The sequence below is a fragment of the Eleginops maclovinus genome, chromosome 5, assembly GCF_036324505.1.
Source record: "Eleginops maclovinus isolate JMC-PN-2008 ecotype Puerto Natales chromosome 5, JC_Emac_rtc_rv5, whole genome shotgun sequence".
Classification (NCBI taxonomy): domain Eukaryota; kingdom Metazoa; phylum Chordata; class Actinopteri; order Perciformes; family Eleginopidae; genus Eleginops; species Eleginops maclovinus.
The window spans coordinates 28,056,520-28,078,832 of record NC_086353.1 but is presented as its reverse complement, the minus strand read 5'-3'; the positions used below and the strand labels follow the sequence as shown (position 1 = coordinate 28,078,832).

The window sequence follows — 22,313 nt, the reverse complement described above, 5'->3', positions numbered from 1 at the left end:
ACAGGGAGAAGAAAAAGGGAAAGAAAATGAGGAGGATGGCAGGATGCTTATAATAGGACACACACACACACACACACACACACACACACACACACACACACACACACACACACACACACACACAGCAAAAGGCTTGATAATGCTTGTGTGGGTGTTACATCTGATGCAGCTCGCTGGGCTTTTAATTTCAGATGAGATTCAACTGGAACTGAAACAACACTGGAGCTGATTGGTTGAGCTCTCTGGCAGTCATGCCAATCCGAAGTGGCGGGCGGACCTCTGTCCCCGTGCTCTATGAGGATGAGGGCATACAGCAAGCCCAGAGCAGCGCGTGAACAGCTGGCGCCGCTTTCTCTTCTCCAGTTAACTAATATGTTCTGAAGAATGCCTAGCTTCACTGCTGTTTTCGTTGTTGTTATGAATTAACCGAACACATTGAGTTTGGAGAGTTCTTGTTACTACGGTATGTTTTGTATCAGCCCTCCGCGTGTTGTTTGAGAACAGCTGGAGCCCCAGCGTATACGTGGTGCTGAAAGCCTCACGAGCCGCCAGGACCTCCTGACAGACATGAGGAATAAGAGGCTCTATGTGGCGGGCTTTCTGCTCGCCTGGAAACTAGGATTGTTTCTCGGGTAAGGCAAAGGCTACATTTTGGGAATATAAATGACATGGTTTATGGTTTCTTTATGAACCGACTTTGTTTCTGAATGATTTGAAATAGACAAATAATTTGGTAATATCAATAGTTTATCAAAATTCCAAAGGACAATAAAACCTTTGAAGTATTTGAAATCTTCAAGACTAGACTACATTTTACTTGTTGAAAGTATGCAAATTGTTGTATTTCTTTTGAATGTATTTGTATGCGTATTTAATAACCAGTGAAATTATTCAATTTACTTTACCTATGTTTTTCTTTTTCCATGTTTATTTTATTCGTGAACTGTAAATTAGGCATGCTAGCTGGGTTGTAGTTGAATGCTGTGGTTGTTAGCATGAAGTGCCCCAGATGTTCAGACACGTTCTTGTAGTGCCCAAACAGTGGTATTGCAACTTCTGTGTCAGTCATGTGATGCCATTGGGCCCATAAATACTTTTCCCCATCAATTTACATTGGGATAAGGTGAACCTTTATTAATCCCCAAGAGGAAATTCAGTGTTCCATTCCATTGTATGACACACATTACAAATAAAGACATGCATAGGACTTAGAGGCTACCAGGTTGTCAGGCGCCAGGGAGCAGTTGGGGTTTGGTGCCTTGCTCATGGACACCTCGGCAGACCAAGGAGGTGAACTGGCACTCTCCAGCTACCAGTCAACACTACAAGTCAGATTACAGTGTAATTAATGTTGGCATGCTCATATCCATTTAATTTGCACCACAGGAGAAAGTGAAAGTTAGTGTACAGGGATTTTAGTTGTTCCCAATAGCTATACTCAAAGGATGAGCAGGAACATTGAGACATAATCAGTGTGTTTACATGGACATAACCTGTCTGTGAGGCTTATTCCTGTTATGAACATATTTGGGATATGATGTTTGCATGTGCACTGTCCTCCACACCAGTGACATACTGTCACTATCACTACTATTAGGCTCTACCAAGTGGATGAAGAAAAGCAGCCTCCTTTATTACAAAAAGAGACAACTCAGTTCCTTATGGCTCCTCACCTGAGACCTTGCTGCCACCATGGTTTGTATTTCTGCTACATCACTTGGCTGAGCCCCGCCAGTGCAGATAGTCAGCGTGCTAACTGTATAAATGCAACCGTTTCGAGATTTCTGACATAATGTTTTGGTTTCTCAACATAGGATTAAGTCCAAGCTTAGTTTACTTCCGTTCATTCAATTTAGGAGCTGTGAAAAAAAAAAGCATAGGCATTGCCCACGATACAATGGTAGGGGTAACCCTGCTTTTTATTACCTGCAAAAATGTTAATTGAAGACATATACAGGGTTTTTTTCTAGAAAAATATGAGGCCGCATATCCATCAATTCTTGCAAGAACATGACACTCGTTGACAAGATGCCGCCTCAAATGTAAACAATAACGCAACGACAGAGTTCTGTAGAAACAAAGCCTTCTATGCCGTCTGTCGGCAAAAGATGGAAAGACTCATGGTTTGGATGGATTCATGGTTTTGAGTCCCTGAGGCTCCAGACTCACTCTTCATGATGCTTGTGTGTCCCGCCTTTGATGGAGGTTTGTATGCGTTGCGTTTTGGCGTATGGTGGATGAGACAGGCGGCAGGACTGGATCTCTGGTTGGCATTTGTCTCTGTTTGAAATAGATACAAAAGATCATCCACTCCTTGCTGTCAGTTGGAAAAAGCTTCAATAAATACTTAGAAATGATAATATAATGACATGGCTATTAGCCACAAAATAAGTCACATAAAAACAATATAGTTCAACCCTGAATAATCCAAAATACAAGTTAATTATACAGTATTAAACAATGAACATTCATTGAGATTCAATTTGACCATGCACAAAACATCACATTACATACAAGGTTCAAGGTTTTTTGATTATCAGATGCACAGTAGCTACAGAGCGGTTATGGCAATGAAGATCTTAGACCATCGCAGCAACAACAATTAGACTCAACCTATACATCTTGGGCTAGGAAAGCCTACAGATATATTAATGAAGTGTGTGTGTGTGTGTGTGTGTGTGTGTGTGTGTGTGTGTGTGTGTGTGTGTGTGTGTGTGTGTGTGTGTGTGTGTGTGTGTGTATGTGTGTGTGTAAAGTTAGCAGTCTCCAGTGTTTCCTCCCCCTACGTGTCTCAGCACTTCCTTTGTTATAAAGTTAACTTTTAGTTTGAATGTTTGCTAAATTTAACTTTGATATGCTTAATTATTCAGATTTTATGCTGCCGAAGCTAGCGATATGGTTTTCCAAAAGTTTTGAGGATATAAAGGCAGCTTAGAAGATCAAATCCAGATTAAATCTTCTTAGAGGGTCATGGATGAAAGACGACATCTAACCGGCTTATGGCAGCCAGACAGGATCTGCATCCAGCTTGTCATTCAAAAGTCAAAACCTTTGCTCTTCCCTCTCTTTCTGTTCCGCTTGTTGTTTTGTGTCTGAATAAAGATGGCCATTTTCTACGGTCACTTGTCATACATTTGATCATGTATGAGTGTAACGCCAACATTCATTCAAAAGTCCCGCAGAGAACACTGATTCCAGTATTTAATTTAATTTTCAGAGCAATTCTTGCATAATGCATTACACCTTAGCACACCCACAGACCCATTTCTCTTGAATGTTTTAGTGTTTGCCTTGTCTTCCCTCAACATTACAAGACATTATGAGCCTCTGGCCTTGATTTTTCTGTATTTTAGTTTATGATTACCACTGTTGTTGTTTCAGAGCCTAACCCAGAACAACCTAAGTTCTTCAGTTGTTTTCCTCCTATTTATGTCAATCAAAATATACTTAAGATTAAGAAGGACCTATTGATACTTGTAATGGTTTTAACACAAATGTTAACAAAAAGAAAACATACTTGTATTACTATTCTTGTTAGAAGATGAACAAAGAAGCTGCAGAGCTTGCATGTCTTAAGATGGAGAATTCAATCAAAAATGTTCTACATATTATAGTTTGAGACAGTATCTACCAATATCTGAGGCAGAGTGCACCTAATATAAAATGTGTGGTGTGTGTTTGTATTGTGCAGAGTGCATCCCCTCCTCCTCCTCCTCCTCCTCCTCCTCCTCCTCTTTGTGTATTTTGTTCATTCGAGAGAGGTCAGTATTTTTGAGTGACCAAGGGAGCGTTATGCAACCTGTTGTGGCCACTGTTTCGTGTTACCTGATTTAGGGAAGGGACTGAGGAGTCCCTTTTAGATTGTCCCTTTTTGAGTTTAAGATTAATAACATTATCACTTTTTGAGAATTGACATCACACACTTATGACAGAAATCAGAAACTAAAACAAGCATGAAAATCCAATTAATTGGTCAACCACGATCAACAAGAAATCAATCAGATGCTAACTTTAGCAGAAATAGTCATTCCTTACTGTGTGAAATATATATAATATAATAATAGACAATCCAGAAATAAAAATGATGTGCACACTTTCTCTTTCTCAGATCTAGTCTAAAAGCTATGCTTTTAGTCACTCTTAGGAAGAAATGGGGGAGTATTCCAAATTACTTTTGTAACCTGATATCCATCTTGGCAAATATCCAACCCAAACCCATGTTTCTACCCTCTATGTCAAAAAATAACTACCCATCATTTTAATACGAAGGCCAACTTTCTCCCCTTGAAATATACCTGACAAATGGAAATTGTTGTATGATTTATTTCCTCAAGTGATTGAGGAGACATTTTTAAAAATATATTTTAGATTATTATTTCTCAGACCTGATTCTGACTGGCAGCCCACTTTATAAAAAAATAGGTCAAACCAGTTACAAAGTTGAAGGTATTCCCTATAGTTTGTTCGTGGTTATCTGACTGCAGGATGAAAGGCAGAATTGTGTTTTTAGAGAGGCTTATATTTGGTTACATTGCCATTTGAAAAATAAAAATCATTGTGACAATGAAAATTGTTATAGAACAATGTATTTGATATTAATTTTATGTTTAAAAAATGTCAGAAGGGACTTTGGATGACTCAATGGCCATTTTCATACACCCATGCGCACCTCAACTTTGCCCGCCTCACACATAGCCATGCAGATAAACATACACACTCAAACATTCACCAAGTCTCTGCACAGAATTTTGCACAAATCCCTTGATTCTCAGATTCTCTGATTATATTGTGTCAACATTAAGCATAGTGTGGTAGAATTACAGGGTTGTATACTGCTTATGTCATTAAATGCAAATTGATACAGTCTCCTGGTTCATTGTAAATGCTTACTGTGCAAACAACATGATTACACATTGTCAACCGGATGGTGGGCGTTATGCCTCAGCAAGATGCAGTGGGCTCGGACTGTGTTATCAGCTGTGACCGCCGCTATGACAGAAGTGTAGAGCGGCGGCCATTAGCTTGCTGGCCAGTGCCCCACTGGCCGGCAAGCTAATGGCCGCCTAGCCGGTGCCGCTACCGCTGTGGTAGCACAGAGAAACTCAGATTACCAAACACAATCTGAAATCCAAATTATGGTTGGTAAAAAAACCTGTGCTTGTGAAGGTTGTTCATGAATTCTACAAAAAAAAAAAATGATGGATACAGTTTGTATGATATCACACCAGGAATACATGTGTGTGTAGTTAAGCCTGGTCAATGTCTCTGCTGTAACAGTGCATGATGAATATAACCAAAAGAACACTTGTTAGCGCTGAAGGAAGCATGTGACTCATAAGCACATAAGTTCTACTCTGCCCAGCTGTGTGTCTGTGGTGTTGGGGACATGTGTGTGTGTGTGTGTTTGTGTGTGGGGGGGGCGTTTGTGGCAAGAGTCTCCACACTAAGTGAACACTTGGCTGAAGGCAGTAGTCGACCCCAACGCTGTCACTGCACTGGGCTACTCTAGACTGAAATGCTAAAGTGTTTGCCAGTCTTAAATGGAAATATCCACACATTGTGTTAATGGGATAAAAGAGGAAATACTGGAGGATATTATTCAACCCCCATGAATAATATCCTGCCATCTGTGTAGCTTTAATTTTGAATACTAAAAAAAGTAATACCATGGCACGCTATCACATAGTCAGTCCACAGAAGGTAACAAAGGAGTGTTGAATATGAATTCAGTCTTAGAGTAAGCTCCCTCTCAAAATGGAATGAATTGTGTAAATCTATATTCAGGCATCTTAGTTGTTATGTTCTAAGAGCCATCGTTCCCTATCCTCTCACTGAGAACATAAAGATGATCAGCTGCTTGTACTCGCTAGGACAGTATTTCTGATTGAAAGTTTGTAAACCCTCCTGAATAATATCCTACAATTGGTGTACATTATGCACTAATACATTATTCAGTTTCAAGTCTGGCCAAGCGGAATGGCCTGTGTTTGAGGGAACAGGGAAAGGGCCTGCAGCGGGGGATGACATTCCAAATCTGGAAAGCTGGGTTGAAGATTTTGGTTGTGTTGCTAAGCAGTGAATTGTCATTTACACAGGCTTAAAATGATGAGTCACTTGCAAATTCTCTAATTAATTTATGTTTTTGTGAAATTAGAGTCCGAGTTTAGATGCTGTTGGCAGAGATCAAGTCATCATCCAGGCAGAACAGATCTTGTTGTGTTAGGTCTGCTTCTTTATCTCTTCAACACTACAGAAAAATACTCTCACCTCCGGAAGGCTCGGAATTGAGTTTTGCTGTTTTGATAACCTGTCTGACACCAAAAGCATCTCAGCATTACTAAATAATTTGTAAACCTGGAATTCAATTCAGCAGCTGCAACAGGCAGGTTGAGACAGGCACAGTAAGACTGAAACGGTTATAAATATATTATAATGAGCAAAACACTCCTCAAAGGTACCTTCACCACCACTAAATGTATATGGAACACTACACTACTACAGTCAAGATTATATGGATTTAAATGCATGTCATCACTTATACGTTTGTCATTCACTAATGTCATTTTTTGGGGGGAAGTGAATGTAAATAAGGAAGCCATGAGTTATCATTAAATATGTGCAGTAGTAACTGGGGAGGCTGCTTCCTGCATGTATGCCTCTCAGTGACGCTGCTGCTGTCTGCTTCAGCTTCCTGGATTCTTCTGGGCCTGCCTGTGTTCAAGGCATACAATGAAAGAAGACAGTGTGGAAAATGGTAGACTTCCAGTGAGATAGCTCAACTCTACTCCGGTTAAGCCAAAGATCCTTAAGGGATTGGAAGCGGAAGTGCCCCTGAAGCTCACAGTCTATAGCAAAGTCAGTTACTTCACCGCATTGAAGTTGGCATGCCGATACAGCCAGGGAGTTACGTAATGGTAGGGATAAACCAAGGTCTCTTGGAATGGCCAGATGCTAAAGGCCTCTTATCTCTGTCTCTTCATGTTGGATCATGGGAATGTTTTATTGCATAATCAGAGAGTTAGTTATGAATAATTCTGTCAGGACTTCAAACCATACGTCTCCCAGACAGGGGTGGCTCTTCTAATATGCTAGTTGCAGAGTGCAGGTGGTTTGTCCACATTATAATAGTCAGGAGTGATCCCGGTTTTGTGTTGAAATCTGATTGGCTCTGTCGTTTGCCTGCATTGTATTTTTATATTTATTGAGAAACATTACGTATCCGAGTCTGACTCTCAGTATGACCCTCATCATTACTGCTGATGGCCCAAACCCTTCATTAGCATTTCAGTGGCCCATGATCCATCTATATCCCATCACATTTAGAATGTATGTCACAAATAAGGAACCCACTATCTGTGTTTCAGATTTAAATGGGCTGATTGAATTTCTTTAATTATGCACTGAAAACTATGCTATGAATGATGGCTTTTCTTCCTCGTGACTGTTGAGACCAGGGCTGCAACTAACGGTTATTTTGATAATCGATTAATCTGTCGATTATTTCTACGAAAAAAGCACCAAATAATGTTTTCCATTATTTTATTCAGAGAACTGTATTTCCAAATTAACAAAATCAACACAACCCAAATGTAGGCGATGTTCAGATTAGCTAAAAACTATTCAATGTGTCCTAGTTCACTCGTTACCTTCAAGGAACTCATAAAAGCTCACCTCTTTAAACTGGCTTTAATGTGTGATTGTTGTACATTGCTCGGCTTTAATGGGACTTTTACTTTATTTATTTGTTGTCTTTCTTTTTATGTACCTTTTGTAAAGCGACTTTGAGCACCTGTAAAAGCGCTTATAAAATACATTTATTGTTATTATTATTGTTATTGTAATGTTCCACAAAGAGGCGGAGGCAGGACTGAAGTGTTGGGTTATTTTAATTAACCTGTTGTCACCAACAGACTGTTTCTCAACTCCAGGACACGGGTTTCAATGACCAACTTCATTACCACACACACACACACACACACACACACACACACACACACACACACACACACACACACACACACACACACACACACACACACACACACACACACACACACACACACACACACACACACACACACACACACACACACACACACACACACACACACACACACACACACACACACACACACACACACACACACACACACACACACACACACACACACACACACACTACATCCCCCCTGCTCAGCCAATCACAGCCCCGCACACCACAACCTTACTGTGCAGCTCTGTGATTGGCCGAGAGACGGCACGGCTGACTGACCCACACAGCAACCTTCAACCAGATCGCTACATTATTATTATTATTATTATTGTCAAGTTATGTTGATGTTAAGATTCAGATTCAGCTCTGCCCAAACTTGAAAACGGCTTGTTCAACACAAATAATGCAAGGGGACAACTCTGTTCCGTTCTGGTGATATATTTTCTTTTAGATTGATGGCACAAAGTGAAATTCCAGAGGAAGAATAGGTTGATAACCTTTAAGAAACAAAAGGGCAAATTACATTCCACATCAGTATGCATCAATCATGATCATTAAACTAAACATCTCATTTAAATTCAAAACAGATCAAAATCAAACAGAAAACAGCAAACAAATGATTCTTTCAAAGTCCATACCAGTTGCGTCTGTGGTTGAACATGAGCTGTCAGTAGGCTGAGGAGACCGAGCAAAGAGGGCTCGCCGAGCTAACTCCAAACATTTTATACTCATGCTTGATTAGAGGTGCGCAGGTGAAATCGGTCCCTCCAGAAACATGAGTTGCATCCTGTCTGTTGGGTGTCTGGGTGAGCTCTCTCTGCCCCCTTCAGGCCTGGAGTTCCTCCACAGATGCTGGTCCTATGCTCACACTTGTTTGACGCCACACCTCCCACTTGACCTCCTGGTTCTTGAACCCAAGGAGGTCACAGCACCTTAGTGTTGGGCAGGGTTTGTTTAAGTTGCCCTTTCAGTGTTGCTCTTCAATCGGAAGTAGGACAATGATACGCCTGACATCTCTGTGAAGAACTGTAGCTGATATTTTGGTTTTGAGTCTTTTTGCTTTCTGGTTTTGAGCAGGCTTCATAGTTGGGACAGGGTAGCTAAGAAAAGTTCTGACGTGAACATCCCTGACTATGCCCTTCTTGTCAGCGTTGACATTGATCACTTTGGCGAGCCTATACTGACCCCTCAGGGCGTTTTGGTCCACTAGCCAGACAACCTCTCCAACTGCCACATTCCTTTGCACTGTGTGCCACTTAGTCCTCACGAATAGGTTGGGCCCAGCTAACTGACTCCATTTCCTCCAGAATCGGTCGATTTCTGTTTGAATAGCCCTCAATCTTCTGTAGGGGTAGCCTTCAAGGTTAAAGCTTCCAAGATCTCCTCTGGGTCCAGTCCGTCCAAGCAGAAGGGTATTTGGGCTAATGTAGTCTATGCAGTCCTCCCGGCTCTGCACCCTGGCATCAATGGGTCTTTCATTAGCAAGATTGGCAGCCATAAACAAGAATGTCTGGAACTCACTCCATGTGAAGAGTCCTTCTCCTCCCAGGTTTTGCAAGGCCCGCTTCACAGCACGAACAGCTGCTTCTGCAGCTCCATTCCTGTGAGGAGAGTCTGCTGGGTGGATTTTCCAACTCCATTCTGTTCCATGCTTGGAAGCTTCATTCTCAAGCTCAGATTTTCCCAGTTGGTCCAGAAAAAGGTAGAGCTCTTTGAGGGCCGGTCTGGCTCCCACAAAGTTCTTTCCAGGATCTGACCACAGTTTCTCCGGATGCCCTCTAAGTGCTGTGAATCTCTGGTACGCCAGTAAGAAGCCTTCAGTTGACTGGTCACTGACAACATCTGTGTGCATAGCTCTGGATGCCATGCAGCAGAAGACAATTCCCCACACCTTGACTTTCTTTCTCACCCCATCCTTGACTTCACAAGGTCCAAATAAGTCCACTGTTGTGTACTCAAATGGTTTGGCCGGTGTTATCCGCGCCAATGGAAGGTCTCCCATGATCTGCTGGCACTTTCTTGCCCGAGCTTTTCTGCATGTCACACAGCTGTCAACAATCTTCTGAGCCAGTTTCCGGCCTTTTATCACCCAGGCTCTGCTTCTCATCCAGAGTAGTGTGCCTGCTATTTCTTCATGGTTTGCGTCGTGGGCTTCTTGAGCTAGAACAGTGGATATCCATGCATCATATGGTATAATTGGTACTGTAGTTTTGTCCTCGTTAAATATTTGGAATCTTCCTCCACAGAGCAAAAGTCCTGTGTCTTCCTCCTTGTACACGACAAGTCTGTTCAGTGTGGTGTCTGGAAAGGTTTCACCTTCTTGAGCCGCAAGGAATAGATCCCGGAGTGCATCTTCACATTCTGCAATGGTGAGTACAGCTTCTTTAGCTCGGGACGTTATCTCTGGTGTTGAAGGAATTCCCTCCCACTTTGGCTTCCTAGAGACTGAGGTCTTTGTCAGTAGTTTTCTCCACTTCTTTACAGCTCTCCATACCCAGGCGATGACTCTGGTCAGCTTGGTCAAATTCCTGAACTTCCTGATGTCAAGGATTCTCTCCATTGCAGAACCAGCTGGTACTCTCTGGAATTGGATCTTGGGTTCTTTTCCATCAGGGCTACTTTGCTGTGCATCTTCCTGGTCCCTCATCACTTGAATTGAGACTGGAGACTCTGGCATTGCGGTCAAAGAAGGGACATCACTTTGTTTTTTGACCTTGGTTCTGGTCAGTGCTGCTGTGAAAGACTTCCTTTGGAGCTGGTCTATGCCTTCTTTGGCAAATGCAGCGACTTCTTTGGCTGACTTTTTTGGCCACTCTTCCACAGGGTCCTCCAGAAAGTCTGGTCCGTTCTGCCACACAGAATCCTCTTTAAGGTTTTCTGGCCTTGATCCTCTTGTTACGAGGTCAGCAATGTTCAGGTCTCCTGGGATCCACCACCAGTCTTCGACAGAGGTGGATTTCTGGATCTCTCCAACTCTGTTCGCAAAGAAGGTTTGATATCCATAGCTGTCTAACCCTAACCCTGTCCAGCAGATTGGAGCCATCGTTCGATTTCCATTCGGCTGTGTTTTTCAATGTACTTCCTGAGTAGGGCTGCAAAGACCGCTCTGCAGGTTTCAGCTTTCACTGGTTCTCCCTTTTGGTCCAATGGTGTGAGCTTTGCTTTAGATTCAGCCAGTCTGACTCGGATGCCTTTTTCAGTTTCCCATCTGAAGTACACCACAGCTCCATAGCTCTTGTCACTTCCATCAGAGAATGTTACTCCCCAAGGTTTTCCAATCCAATCGACTGGTGTGAGGCTTCTGTGGAAGGTGATTTGCCTAAGACGTGTGTATTCCTCAAACAGCAGGATGGCTTCTTCCCTCAATTTTTCAGACAGAGGTTTGTCCCAAGTGTCTCTGGTCAGAGCTTTGCCTCCAGCTTCCTGAAATGCCTTCCTGATAAGAATAGCACCCTTCTGTTTGACAGGTGTGACAAGGCCTATCGGGTCATACAGGCTTGCTACTTGGCTTAGCAGTTGTCTTCTCGTCAGTGGGTTTGGAGTGTTGTCTCTCACCTCTTCACCAAGGAGATTTTGGCCGACTCATTTTCCTTTTCCTCTTTGAGAAGTTGATTGAGGTCATGAGGTAAAGTTTATCCTCTTCAACGAGGTATCCAATTCCAAGGGCTTTGTTGTCTCCTTCCCTCATCTGGTTTGGAAGAATGAGTATTCTGTTTTCCTCTGCTCCTTGTTCTCCTGGCACAACCTCCTGCCTCCCACTTTGGCCTGACCGGACCCAGGGCTTGAGGAAGAACCCGCCTGCCTTCAGGATCTCTTCAACTCTTTTGGTGTTCTGGTCCAGCTTTAGCAAGTCATTATGGGAGGTCAGGACATCGTTGACATAAGCATCCTCATCAAGGATCCTACGTTCCTCCTCCAGGTGAGCAAACATGGGCAGCTTTGCTGTCTCCCTCATGGCCAGCTGTGCAATGCACCCTGCTGGTCGATCGCCAATGTTGACTCTGGTGATGGCATACTCTTCAATCTCTCCCTCCTCAGTGTCTCTCCAGAGAAATCTGTGGAGGTGCATCTCCAGGTCTTCCAGCCACACAGAATTGTACATTTTCTTGATGTCGCCAAGGGCAGCATGGACACCTCCTCTGAACCTGAGTAGTACTGCTCGGAAGGGATTGAGGACATCAGGCCCCTTCAGCAGAAGGTCATTCATGCTGAGCCCTTTAAACTTCTGGCTGCTGTTCCATACCAGTCGCACGGGTGTTGTGAGCAAGTGCGGATTTGGTGCCACCAAGTGGCTGACATACCATACTGGTCCTTTCCAGCTTGCAGTGATGTCTTTGGAGAGTTTCTTTGCTGCTCTTCTCTCCACCATCTCATGGACTTGAGCTGTGTATGCCATTCTCCACTCTGGCTCTTTTTTGAGTTGTTTCTCTGTCCTCAAGAAAGTGGCTTCCACCCCACTCCTGTTGTTGGGAAGGGAACTTGGATCTTGAATCCAGGGATACTTGGTGTCCCAGTGTGGTCCATCACTGTGCGCATCTGCTCTGATGTAGGTTAGCCCTTTCCTTATGATCTCCAGCTCTCTTTCTTCACTCAGAGTCATTACCTTGCCTCCTGGTTGACAGTTGCCGCACCGGCATCCTCCACACTTTGGTTCGCAGGCTGCTCCAATGCTGTCCCATCTCCACCAGTCCAAGAACTCTTTGCCAGCAACCGTACTTTTGGTTTCAGCTTTGAACTCCTGTGCTTCAGTGATTTCTTGATACTTCACTGCTGCGGTTCTCATGGATTTTAAAAGTGTGTTTTAGATCAGTGTTTCTCAAACTTTTTCAGACCAAGGACCACTTAACCAATAAAAAAATACTCATGGACCACCTAACTCCCCCAATATCCCAAAACAAGATTCAAGATTCAAGAAGCTTTATTAATCCCGAGGGAAATTGAGGTGCAACAGTTCAATACAAAGAAGGAAGGAGAAATATACACTAAATATAACTAAATATACACCAAATATAAACTAGAATAAATACAATAGGCCTGCTTACTACTCCAACAGTATATTACAAATTACAGCCTCATAATAACAGCTTTATGTGACCTTCTCTATATCGCTCGTTCACACATTAAATCAACAATACAAATACAACTACGGATTCTACAAGCATTTCGTTCACATGCGATTTAAACGGTAAATGCTGATATATTTTACACATCGTATGAAACATAGACTACATTTATTACTGAGTTTATGTCCGAGCGAACAGAGAGATACGCAAAATGCACCGCATTTAGTACGACACAAACTTCTGCTGTGTATTTTCAAAAATAAAATCAGTAAAACTATGGTTGCAGGCCCAAGTTTAACAAGAATTTAACAATAAACACAAGGTCATTATTTACAGTTACATTTACAAATAGCATCGTATACTCACTCATACACTGCGTGTCTCTGTCGCTACCTAATGGGAGGAATGGTGCTGCTTGTGCTGAGACATCAGTGAAACAATGTCTGGATCCAAACTGGAGAGTTTTAGTCTCATATCACAGTCCACATTGATCCTGTTACGCTGCTTTGTTTTCAGACCAACAAGTGTAGAAAAACCAACTTCACAGTTGTAGGTGGTTGGAGGCATCAACCGTTTCAGAGCAGCGTCAGCCAGCTCTGGGTGCCAGGTGGACGTGGACCCAAAAGTCCGTCAAGCTTTTCTATCTGAAAGTCGTCTTCAGTGTCCCATCAGATGCGATGTCCACAAGGCTGTCAACCTGTCTTGATGGGAGCTTGGAACTGACGTGTTCGTTTTGTCCCCAAATGGATTCCTGATCCACTCATAGCCTGCATCTAGTTCTGGGAAATATCTTCCCAGCTGAAAGTGAAGGCCTTGCAGATGTTCCTTGAAGGCTGCAACTGTGCCGCCGTCCAGCTCTTCATCTGCAGCGAGGAGAAAATCGACAAGCGTCGGAAAACAGTCAAAATCCTGGCGATCCAGACGGACACACCACAATTCCATCTGGAGGCGTGCGGCTTTAATTTAGTCCTGCACATTGAAGGCGGTGACGGCTTTTCCCTGCAGCGCTAAGTTCAAAGCATTGAGTGTGCTAAAGACATCGGCCAGGTATGCCAATTTTGAGAGCCACTGGAAATCATGCAGTCTGTCATACAGTTCATCAGTATGATGCAAGAATAACATCACCTCATCGCGCAGTTCAAATAGACGGGTGAGAACTTTCCCACGCGACAGCCAGCGAACTTCAGTATGGAAAAGCAGTTTCGTGTGTTCACTTCCCATTTCATCACACAGAGCTTTAAAAAGACGTGTGTTCAGTGCTTTGGTTTTTATTGTATTAACAATTTTCACAGACTCGTCCAGTACTGATTTGAGGCATGGTGGCATTTTTTTCACAGCCAGCTGTTCTCTGTGAATGCAACAGTGTGTTGCTGTGGCGCAAGGTGCAACTGCGCGTACGCGCACTGCCAGTCCCTTGTGTTTCCCAGTCATTGCAGTTGCACCATCTGTGCAAATACCAACACATCGTGTCCAGTCGATATTATTCTGCAGGATGAAATCGTTGACTGAGTCAAAAATGGCTTCCCCTGTGGTGTTGGTCGGCATGGAACGACAAAACAGAAATTCATCCTGCACACGCCATCATAAATGTACCTTACAAAACACAGCAGATTTGCCTCATTCACGATATCAGTTGACTCGTCCAGTTGCAGTGGGAAAAACTGGCTTTGGCGTAAACGTGTGATCAGCTGATCTTTCACATTTTCGGCCATGGCTGTTATTCGCCGCTGGACAGTATCATTGGAGAGGGGGACCCTGTTAATTTCGTCGCTTGCTTTCTCCCCAAACAATACATTAGCCATAACCTTGGCAGCTGGTTTGAGTAAATTCTCACCTATCGAATGAGGTTTCCCTGTTTTTGCGATGAGAAGGGATACCCTGTATGATGCCTCTGTAGCCTTCGCAATTTCCCCCGGCGAACCGTTCTCCTGGGACTCACGCACACAAAATCACTTGTCGCTGCGGCTGAACCACTTGTAGTTGCTGGATCTTCTGCATCAGGACGATGCACCTTGACTGTCACGTCAGATTTGTCATTTAATTTTCTTTTAACTGACCCTGTCTTTAGCCATCGATCCATCTTGTCAGTTGACAGCTCAAATTGACTGCGCAAATCATTTATGACGTAAGATCGTAACCTACGTAGCTACGAACCTACGTAGCTACGCTACATCTATGCTACACTCTATACTAGTCATTTTAAGACAGTTTGAGAAACACTTTAAACTTATAATATATTAATTTCAAATGTGACATTTTACCAAAATACTCACGGACCACTAGGGGTCGCTCACGGACCACCAGTGGTCCGCGGACCACTCTTTGAGAAAGACTGGTGTAAAGGACAATATGGCCCAAACACCTGTGGTAACACTGCTACAGTACCGAGGGCGATATGTGTTTAACCTCCAGCGATATATTGGCGCAGTCAGGTGAACGGTAGCTGTCAAGCTCTTAGCTACCAGCTAGCTCCGTTGTTAAACACACTTGATTCAGTCTCTACAGAAACATGACATGAAACCACCTGGCAGTTGGTCTTGGTTAGTCGTCACTGTCAACGAACTAAACCATTATTTACTGAATTAGTGTATGTATTGGACTATAATACATACACTAACTGTTAGCTCATCATTGTCTGCATTTCACATTCACATTCTTACGCCTTTTTCGTTGTATTTACGAACGCCCAAAACACACACGTGACCCTTGTGATATGTCTTCTGTCTAAAATGACTTAAGGAGCTGATCAGGCTTGTGGTAACAGCAGGTTTATTCCGCATCTGCATTCATAACAAAAGAATAGGGTAGAACCTTCATCACGTGGGCAACAGCGCTTGGTCTGTCTCAACATAAATCCTCCGTTGCTTTTATGTTACCCATCCCTACATCTCTTACACTAAGTACAATACAAATGGTGATCGTATAGTGGATTAAACTCAGTCAACTCAATAAAATAAATGAAAGAAAACCGAACTTGTCCCACTCTTAATTAGGTAAGGAAAAGATACAAGACAATATTACAATAATGCAATTTCACACTAGATTGTTACCTCTTCCTTAGTATTTCACTTATTTAGAAATAACACAATATAAAACACAGTTGGCAAATAACCGGCAAACGTAACTAATTTGCATAATTCACATTATAGAGCAACATACTGCAGCATACCTGCATTCATAACAAAAGAATATTGTAGAACCTTCATCACGTGGGCAACAGTGCATGGTCTGTCTCGAAAGACGGCATCATGTTAACAATTGCTAGCTACACAGTGGGGATTTTTACTAACACCAAAACACCTAAAACGTATGTTCAATCTTCAGTAAAACGTGGCGAAATCATTCTGGGATGCATAATATCTAACCATGTGCAGCCAGCTGAACTTATACACAGTTATCAAGCAAGTTAACATTGTTTTGCCCACGGACATCTACAGAAATGTTACCTCAACGTAAATCCTCCGTTGCTTTGAAGATTACCCATCATCCTTTTCTCTTTGACCCCTCTGGCGCACAGAAACTCACTGACGTCCTCCATTGTTGCCTACTGCAATGTGAGTCTCTCACTGAAGTTGGGCAATTACAGGAACCCGTACTTCTGACTTTAAAATCAGAATTCTGAGATTAAAGTCAGAATTCTGAGATTAAAGTGGCCCTAATCCTCTACCGTACGAAGCGGAGGGATTTTGGTGGGGGTTTTTTTTCCATTGACCGCTTCGCTGCACATTATCCCTTACAATATTGCACAAACAACCAGTGTTGTTTAAGGTGTAAGTGCTCCCACGCTGTAAATGATTTTAGTCGGACCAATAGCTGTATATACAGGGGGGAGAACAAGTAGGGATTTTGGCCCACGCCTCCATACAGAGCTTCTCCAGACCCTTCAGGTTTCGGGGCTGTCACTGGGCAATACGGACTTTCAGCTCCCTCCAAAGATTTTCTATTGGGTTCAGGTCTGGAGACTGGCTAGGCCACTCCAGGACCTTGAGATGCTTCTTACGGAGCCACTCCTTCGTTGCCCTGGGTGTTTCGGGTCGTTGTCATGTTGGAAGACCCAGCCACGAGCCATCTTCAATGCTCTTACTGAGGGAAGGAGGTTGTTGGCCAAGATCTCGCAATACATGGCCCCATCCATCCTCCCCTCAATACGGTGCAGTCGTCCTGTCCCTTTTGCAGAAAAGCATCCCCAAAGAATGATGTTTCCACCTCCATGCTTCACGGTTGGGGTGGTGTTCTTGGGATTGTACTCATCCTTGTTCTTCCTCCAAACACGGCGAGTGGAGTTTAGACCAAAAAGCTCTATTTTTGTCTCATCAGACCACATGACCTTCTCCCATTCCTCCTCTGGATCATCCAGATAGTCATTGGCAAACTTCAGACGGGCCAGGACATGCGCTGGCTTGAGCAGGGGGACCTTGCATGCGCTGCAGGATTTTAATCCATGACGGCGTAGTGTGTTACTAATGGTTTTCTTTGAGACTGTGGTCCCAGCTCTCTTCAGGTCATTGACCAGGTCCTGCCGTGTAGTTCTGGGCTGATCCCTCACCTTCCTCATGATCATTGATGCCCCACGAGGTGAGATCTCGCATGGAGCCCCAGACCAAGGGAGATTGACCGTCATCTTGAATCTCTTCCATATTCTAATAATTGCGGCAACAGTTGTTGCCTTCTCACCAAGCTGCTTGCCTATTGTCCTGTAGCCCATCCCAGCCTTGTGCAGGTCTACAATTTTATCCCAGATGTCCTTACACAGTTCTCTGGTCTTGGCCATTGTGGCGAGGTTGGAGTCTGTTTGATTGAGTGTGTGGACAGGTGTCTTTTATACAGGTAACAAGTTCAAACAGGTGCAGTTAATACAGGTACAGAGTGGAGAACAGGAGGGCTTCTTAAAGAAAAACTAACAGGTCTGTGAGAGCCGGAATTCTTACTGGTTGGTAGGTGATCAAATACTTATCTCATGCAATAAAATGCTAATTAATTATTATTATTATTATTATTATTATTATTATTATTATTATTATTATTATTATTATTATTATTATTATTATAAATCATACAATGTGATTTTCTGGATTCTTGTTTTACATTCCGTCACTCACAGTTGAAGTGTACCTATGATAAAAATTACAGACCTCTACATGCTTTGCAAGTGGGAAAACCTGCAAAATTGGTAATATCAAATACTTGTTCTACCCACTGTAGATAGGATCTGGTCGGGCCGTGCTTCTCTCCGCCTCCGGCATTTTTCAATTTTTTTATTTTTTCAAGTGACGTAGCCAGGTCCGTAAACAGAGAGTAACAACATAAACCCAACGAATCGATAACTGAATTTGTTGCCAACTATTTTAGTAATCGATTTTTATCGATTTATTGTTGCAGCCCTAGTTGAGACGGAAACATTCTTTCATAATGGCCACAAACTCCCTTCCCACCTGCTGTATTCTAACATGAATGAAACAGTGCTTTCATAATCATTGATTTAGTAGCATTAGTAAAAGCAGGAGCAGAAGAGTAAATCAACAAAGAAATGTATTACATATTTAATACATTAAATATATTCAGCCTTTGAATATATAAAAGCCTTTGTGTGTGAGGGAGACAGTATATGTAGATTAAAAGCTCATCCATTGTTGATAAGGATCCAATGTTATGCGGTGTCCCTCTACATTATTTCTATTGTTCTCTCATGTTTTCAAAGCAAGAGAGTATAGCAGAGAGGGGCAGGAAGACCAGGAGGAGAAGGAATTGCTCAGAGGAGAGAGGTGTGGTAGAGGTAGTGCTACAGTAAACTAAACAGCTTAGCAGCTGATTTAAGATTCTCTGAGCTGACAACTCTGCGTGAGTGCAACCGGTCACTGTGCCTTCCAAAGAGAGTGCTCCTGGGAGAGCTGGAGCACAGTGGATAGCCTTTAGAGTGATGGCACATTCACTAACAACAGCACCAGTAAGGGCAAACACAGTGGTAACAAATTCATTTCGATGTCCCAATGTGTACCATGTACACCTGTTTTTATATCTATTCCATTCGCAGCAGTCTTACCATTTGCATGTTTAATCAAAAGTTAAAGGTCTCCCATTATGCTATATTTGAACAATATATTGTAGGGCCATATCTATACAAAACATGTCTGTGACGTGTTTTGCTCAAAATACCAAACAGATTATAGCATGCCTCATCCCCCTCTATTTCAGCCCTGTTCCTGAAGTGCTGATTCTGTGACTGTAGCTTTAAATGAAGTATCTGCTGCTGGCCACGCCCCTTTGGATCTACTGCTGACCACGCCCCTTTGGAGCTGCTGCTGGTCACGCCCCTTTGGAGCTTCTGCTGGTCACGCCCCTTTGGAGCTGCTGCTGGCCACGCCCCTTTGGAGCTGCTGCTGACCACGCTCCTTTGGAGCTGCTGCTGGCCACGCCCCTTTGGATCTGCTGCTGACCACGCCCCTTTGGAGCTGCTGCTGGCCACGCCCCTTTGGAGCGTCATGATCTCTCCTCTGAAGAGAGTTTTCTACCGGGAGAAACTCAGCTAAACGCTGCCGTGATTAAACGCCATATGATGTTCCAAACCACATCCAGCATTATTTCTGAAACACTTCTCAGAGTTTACCACTAGAACAGAGACATTATATGTATTATATAAACAACAACTCTAAGTCCCTCCTGCAGACATCCTGATGAATACACACACAGATGTGCTGTAGAGGGGATTCAGCTAGCGACTGTACATGGAGGACGATAGGTTGGGACGTGTCACGTGGGCGTGACGTTGCCAGGAGTTCAATGTAAAGCCAGCCCACATTTCGATCATTACGTCATATCGGCAGCAAATCTGGATCAGCTCGTTTGTACCCCCGTTTTTAGAGATGTGGGTAAGGAGGAAAAGAGAAAGGGTTGTATTTTCTGACACTTTTTGAGTCTTTTTACACACCGGGGACACAAATTCCTGTATTAAAGACAGCAAAAAGTGCATGTTGCATAATAGGGGACCTTTAAGATATATGATCGACATTGATGCATCGACTTGAAGTCACAACATTTCTTTTATTGGCCTCACTTAAAATGTGAATTGTGTTTTCCTTGTGCGCTGTGGGGTGTAAGGACAGACGGACTCCACTAAACCACTTTGTGATGTTAATGTTCAATGTTTTCCTTAAGAGCACAGAAACCAGTTAGACAGTTGCTTGCATTAACTCAGTTTTGTCCAAAGTTTAATAACCCTGTTCTAAGGCAATGATATTACACATTTGAGCTCTTATCTCTGCTGTCTAAAAACTGCCTTTGCTTCTCTCTCTTACTGTAGACGCTTCTGAGCTTGTCTTACTCCCATGGTGCACTCTGGGTTAGAGGCATGTTCCTCTCCTACACTGTCTGCATGTGACGGTTTTATAAGGGCCAGTGTCTGTGTTCTGTGCTTAGTGCCAGCTGAGCCAATGGTAATTGGATACAAAGATATGTTTCCCCGTAGCAGAATGTTAATGCTTGCAGATGTATCAGCAGCCCTGTGCAGAAGGCTCTGGCTTTGTATTTGCCAAGTGAAGTCCCTCAGACTTTACTTCCTCTTTTGTTGAGCCTTGATGTTTGGGAAATGGAACTTGTTAAAGTCTAGTCAAATATTAAATAACCAATGATATTAGACAATTGACAGACTGTTGAGAACTGTAACAACACTGAACTGCTCTTCATCCCAGGTAAGGGCTCTCCCATCAATGATCTTTCCATCAACAGTGGCCCCTCTATTGATTCACCGACTCAGTCCGCAAGGAACCTGGGCATGACCCTGGACACTCAACTGTCCTTTGCTTCCAACATCGGGGCTACAACCCGATCCTGCAGATACAAAGACATTATTTAATAGAGGCGTTTCTCTTTGTCCCTATAAAACCCCATTACTTTACTACATAATGACTCTACTAATGGAGCTTGATACTCAGAGCCTTATTTTCTCTGTCTTGTCACCAGAAATGTTACATGTCAAATGCAGTCATGAAACTCACAAGGTGTGCAGATCAGATTGTAGGCCGAGTTAGAAAATGTGTGTTGTCCAAAAGAAAGGGTGTGGGGGGTGAGGGTTTGGTGTGGGTTAGGAGAAGGTGCAATTGCGTTATTGCTGTTTATTTATTTATTGATTCTGTAGTGTTTCTCCTGACTCAAGATAATTCAAGCAAGATTGTTCCCTGCATTCAACCGGTCCAAGCAAACACATTTCCAAGAAAAAGGATTTTAAGAGTTCTAGTCTTTGTGTCCTTTTCTTCAATAATCTATAAAACAGAAAAGGACTATTGTCATATGGATAGCCAGTGCTGTCCTTCCTTGATATTAAATGTTGATCTAAGTCTTTCTGCCGTGACACCAGTAATGCTTGTTCTTAAAGTGTCCTAAAGTGCTATAACTTTTTACATGGTTTAGCTATGTTGGAGAACATCACCACACATACTGATAAATGATCTTTAAAACCATTGTGATTCAGCTTGAACAATATTCAAACAAAAGTACATCAAGTGCTCGTTCTGAAGCATTAAAAAAAATCGTAGTATTACATATTTATTACAGGAATATCTCTTAAGCTTAAATTTCATTTTCAATTGTCTGATACAGCCCAGCGCCACACCTTCATATCACATGTTGCCGCTTATCCGTACCACTTTCAGGCGATTTGTAATTTATTCTAGAAAAACAATGGTGCTTTTTTTAGATGTCATCAAGCGTATAAACAAACAATGTATGTCTTTTACGAACATTTATCCATGTTGGAAGTAGATTTCGATGTTCTAGGACAGTGGTTCTCAATCTGTGGTACCGAGCACCCTCTAGTGGTACGTGGGATATTTCCTTTTTTTTTTTTATTAAGTTGAAGCAATCGTTAATAAATAAATATGCATGTACACACACACTAAAAACATAAGCCACACGATTTGTAAATCCTGGAATTAAAATTAAACTAGGCTTTAATCTTCCTGTACGTATGTTTGTTTTTTGTGTTCAGTCCATACGTTTAGCGTACTGTGCTAGCTCTTCTTTGGAACATTAGCTATGATTTTAAACCTGCATTGACTACTTTACTGTGATGATGAGTGGGGGAAGCAAAAATGGTGCAAAATCGTTGCAATCCTGGCTCCAAACGGGGAATATTAGGATTAGAAATTAGGTGAATGTGTCAGGCAGCACAGCACAAGATGAAGTTGCCGACAGTGAAGGTTTTAGTGATACTCGTGCAAGTGCTAATTGCAGTGATTTGAGCATTTTTTTTGGAGTGGGGCTGA

General features: G+C 42.7%; 1 protein-coding gene across 4 annotated transcripts in view; it reads left to right on the top strand.

The window, feature by feature from the left end:
• Positions 1 to 332: 332 nt before the first annotated feature.
• The window catches only part of glra3 (glycine receptor, alpha 3), a 68,923-nt gene continuing 46,942 nt past the window's right edge, over positions 333 to 22,313 (top strand). For all 4 annotated transcript variants that reach the window (XR_010165772.1, XR_010165771.1, XM_063882719.1 and 1 more), the window contains exon 1: positions 333 to 632. Coding sequence is in view for 2 of the 4 variants with exons in the window: in XM_063882719.1 (XP_063738789.1) it covers positions 568 to 632 (65 nt within the window). In the remaining 2 variants the exon portion in view is untranslated. The remainder of the gene's footprint in view (positions 633 to 22,313) is intronic.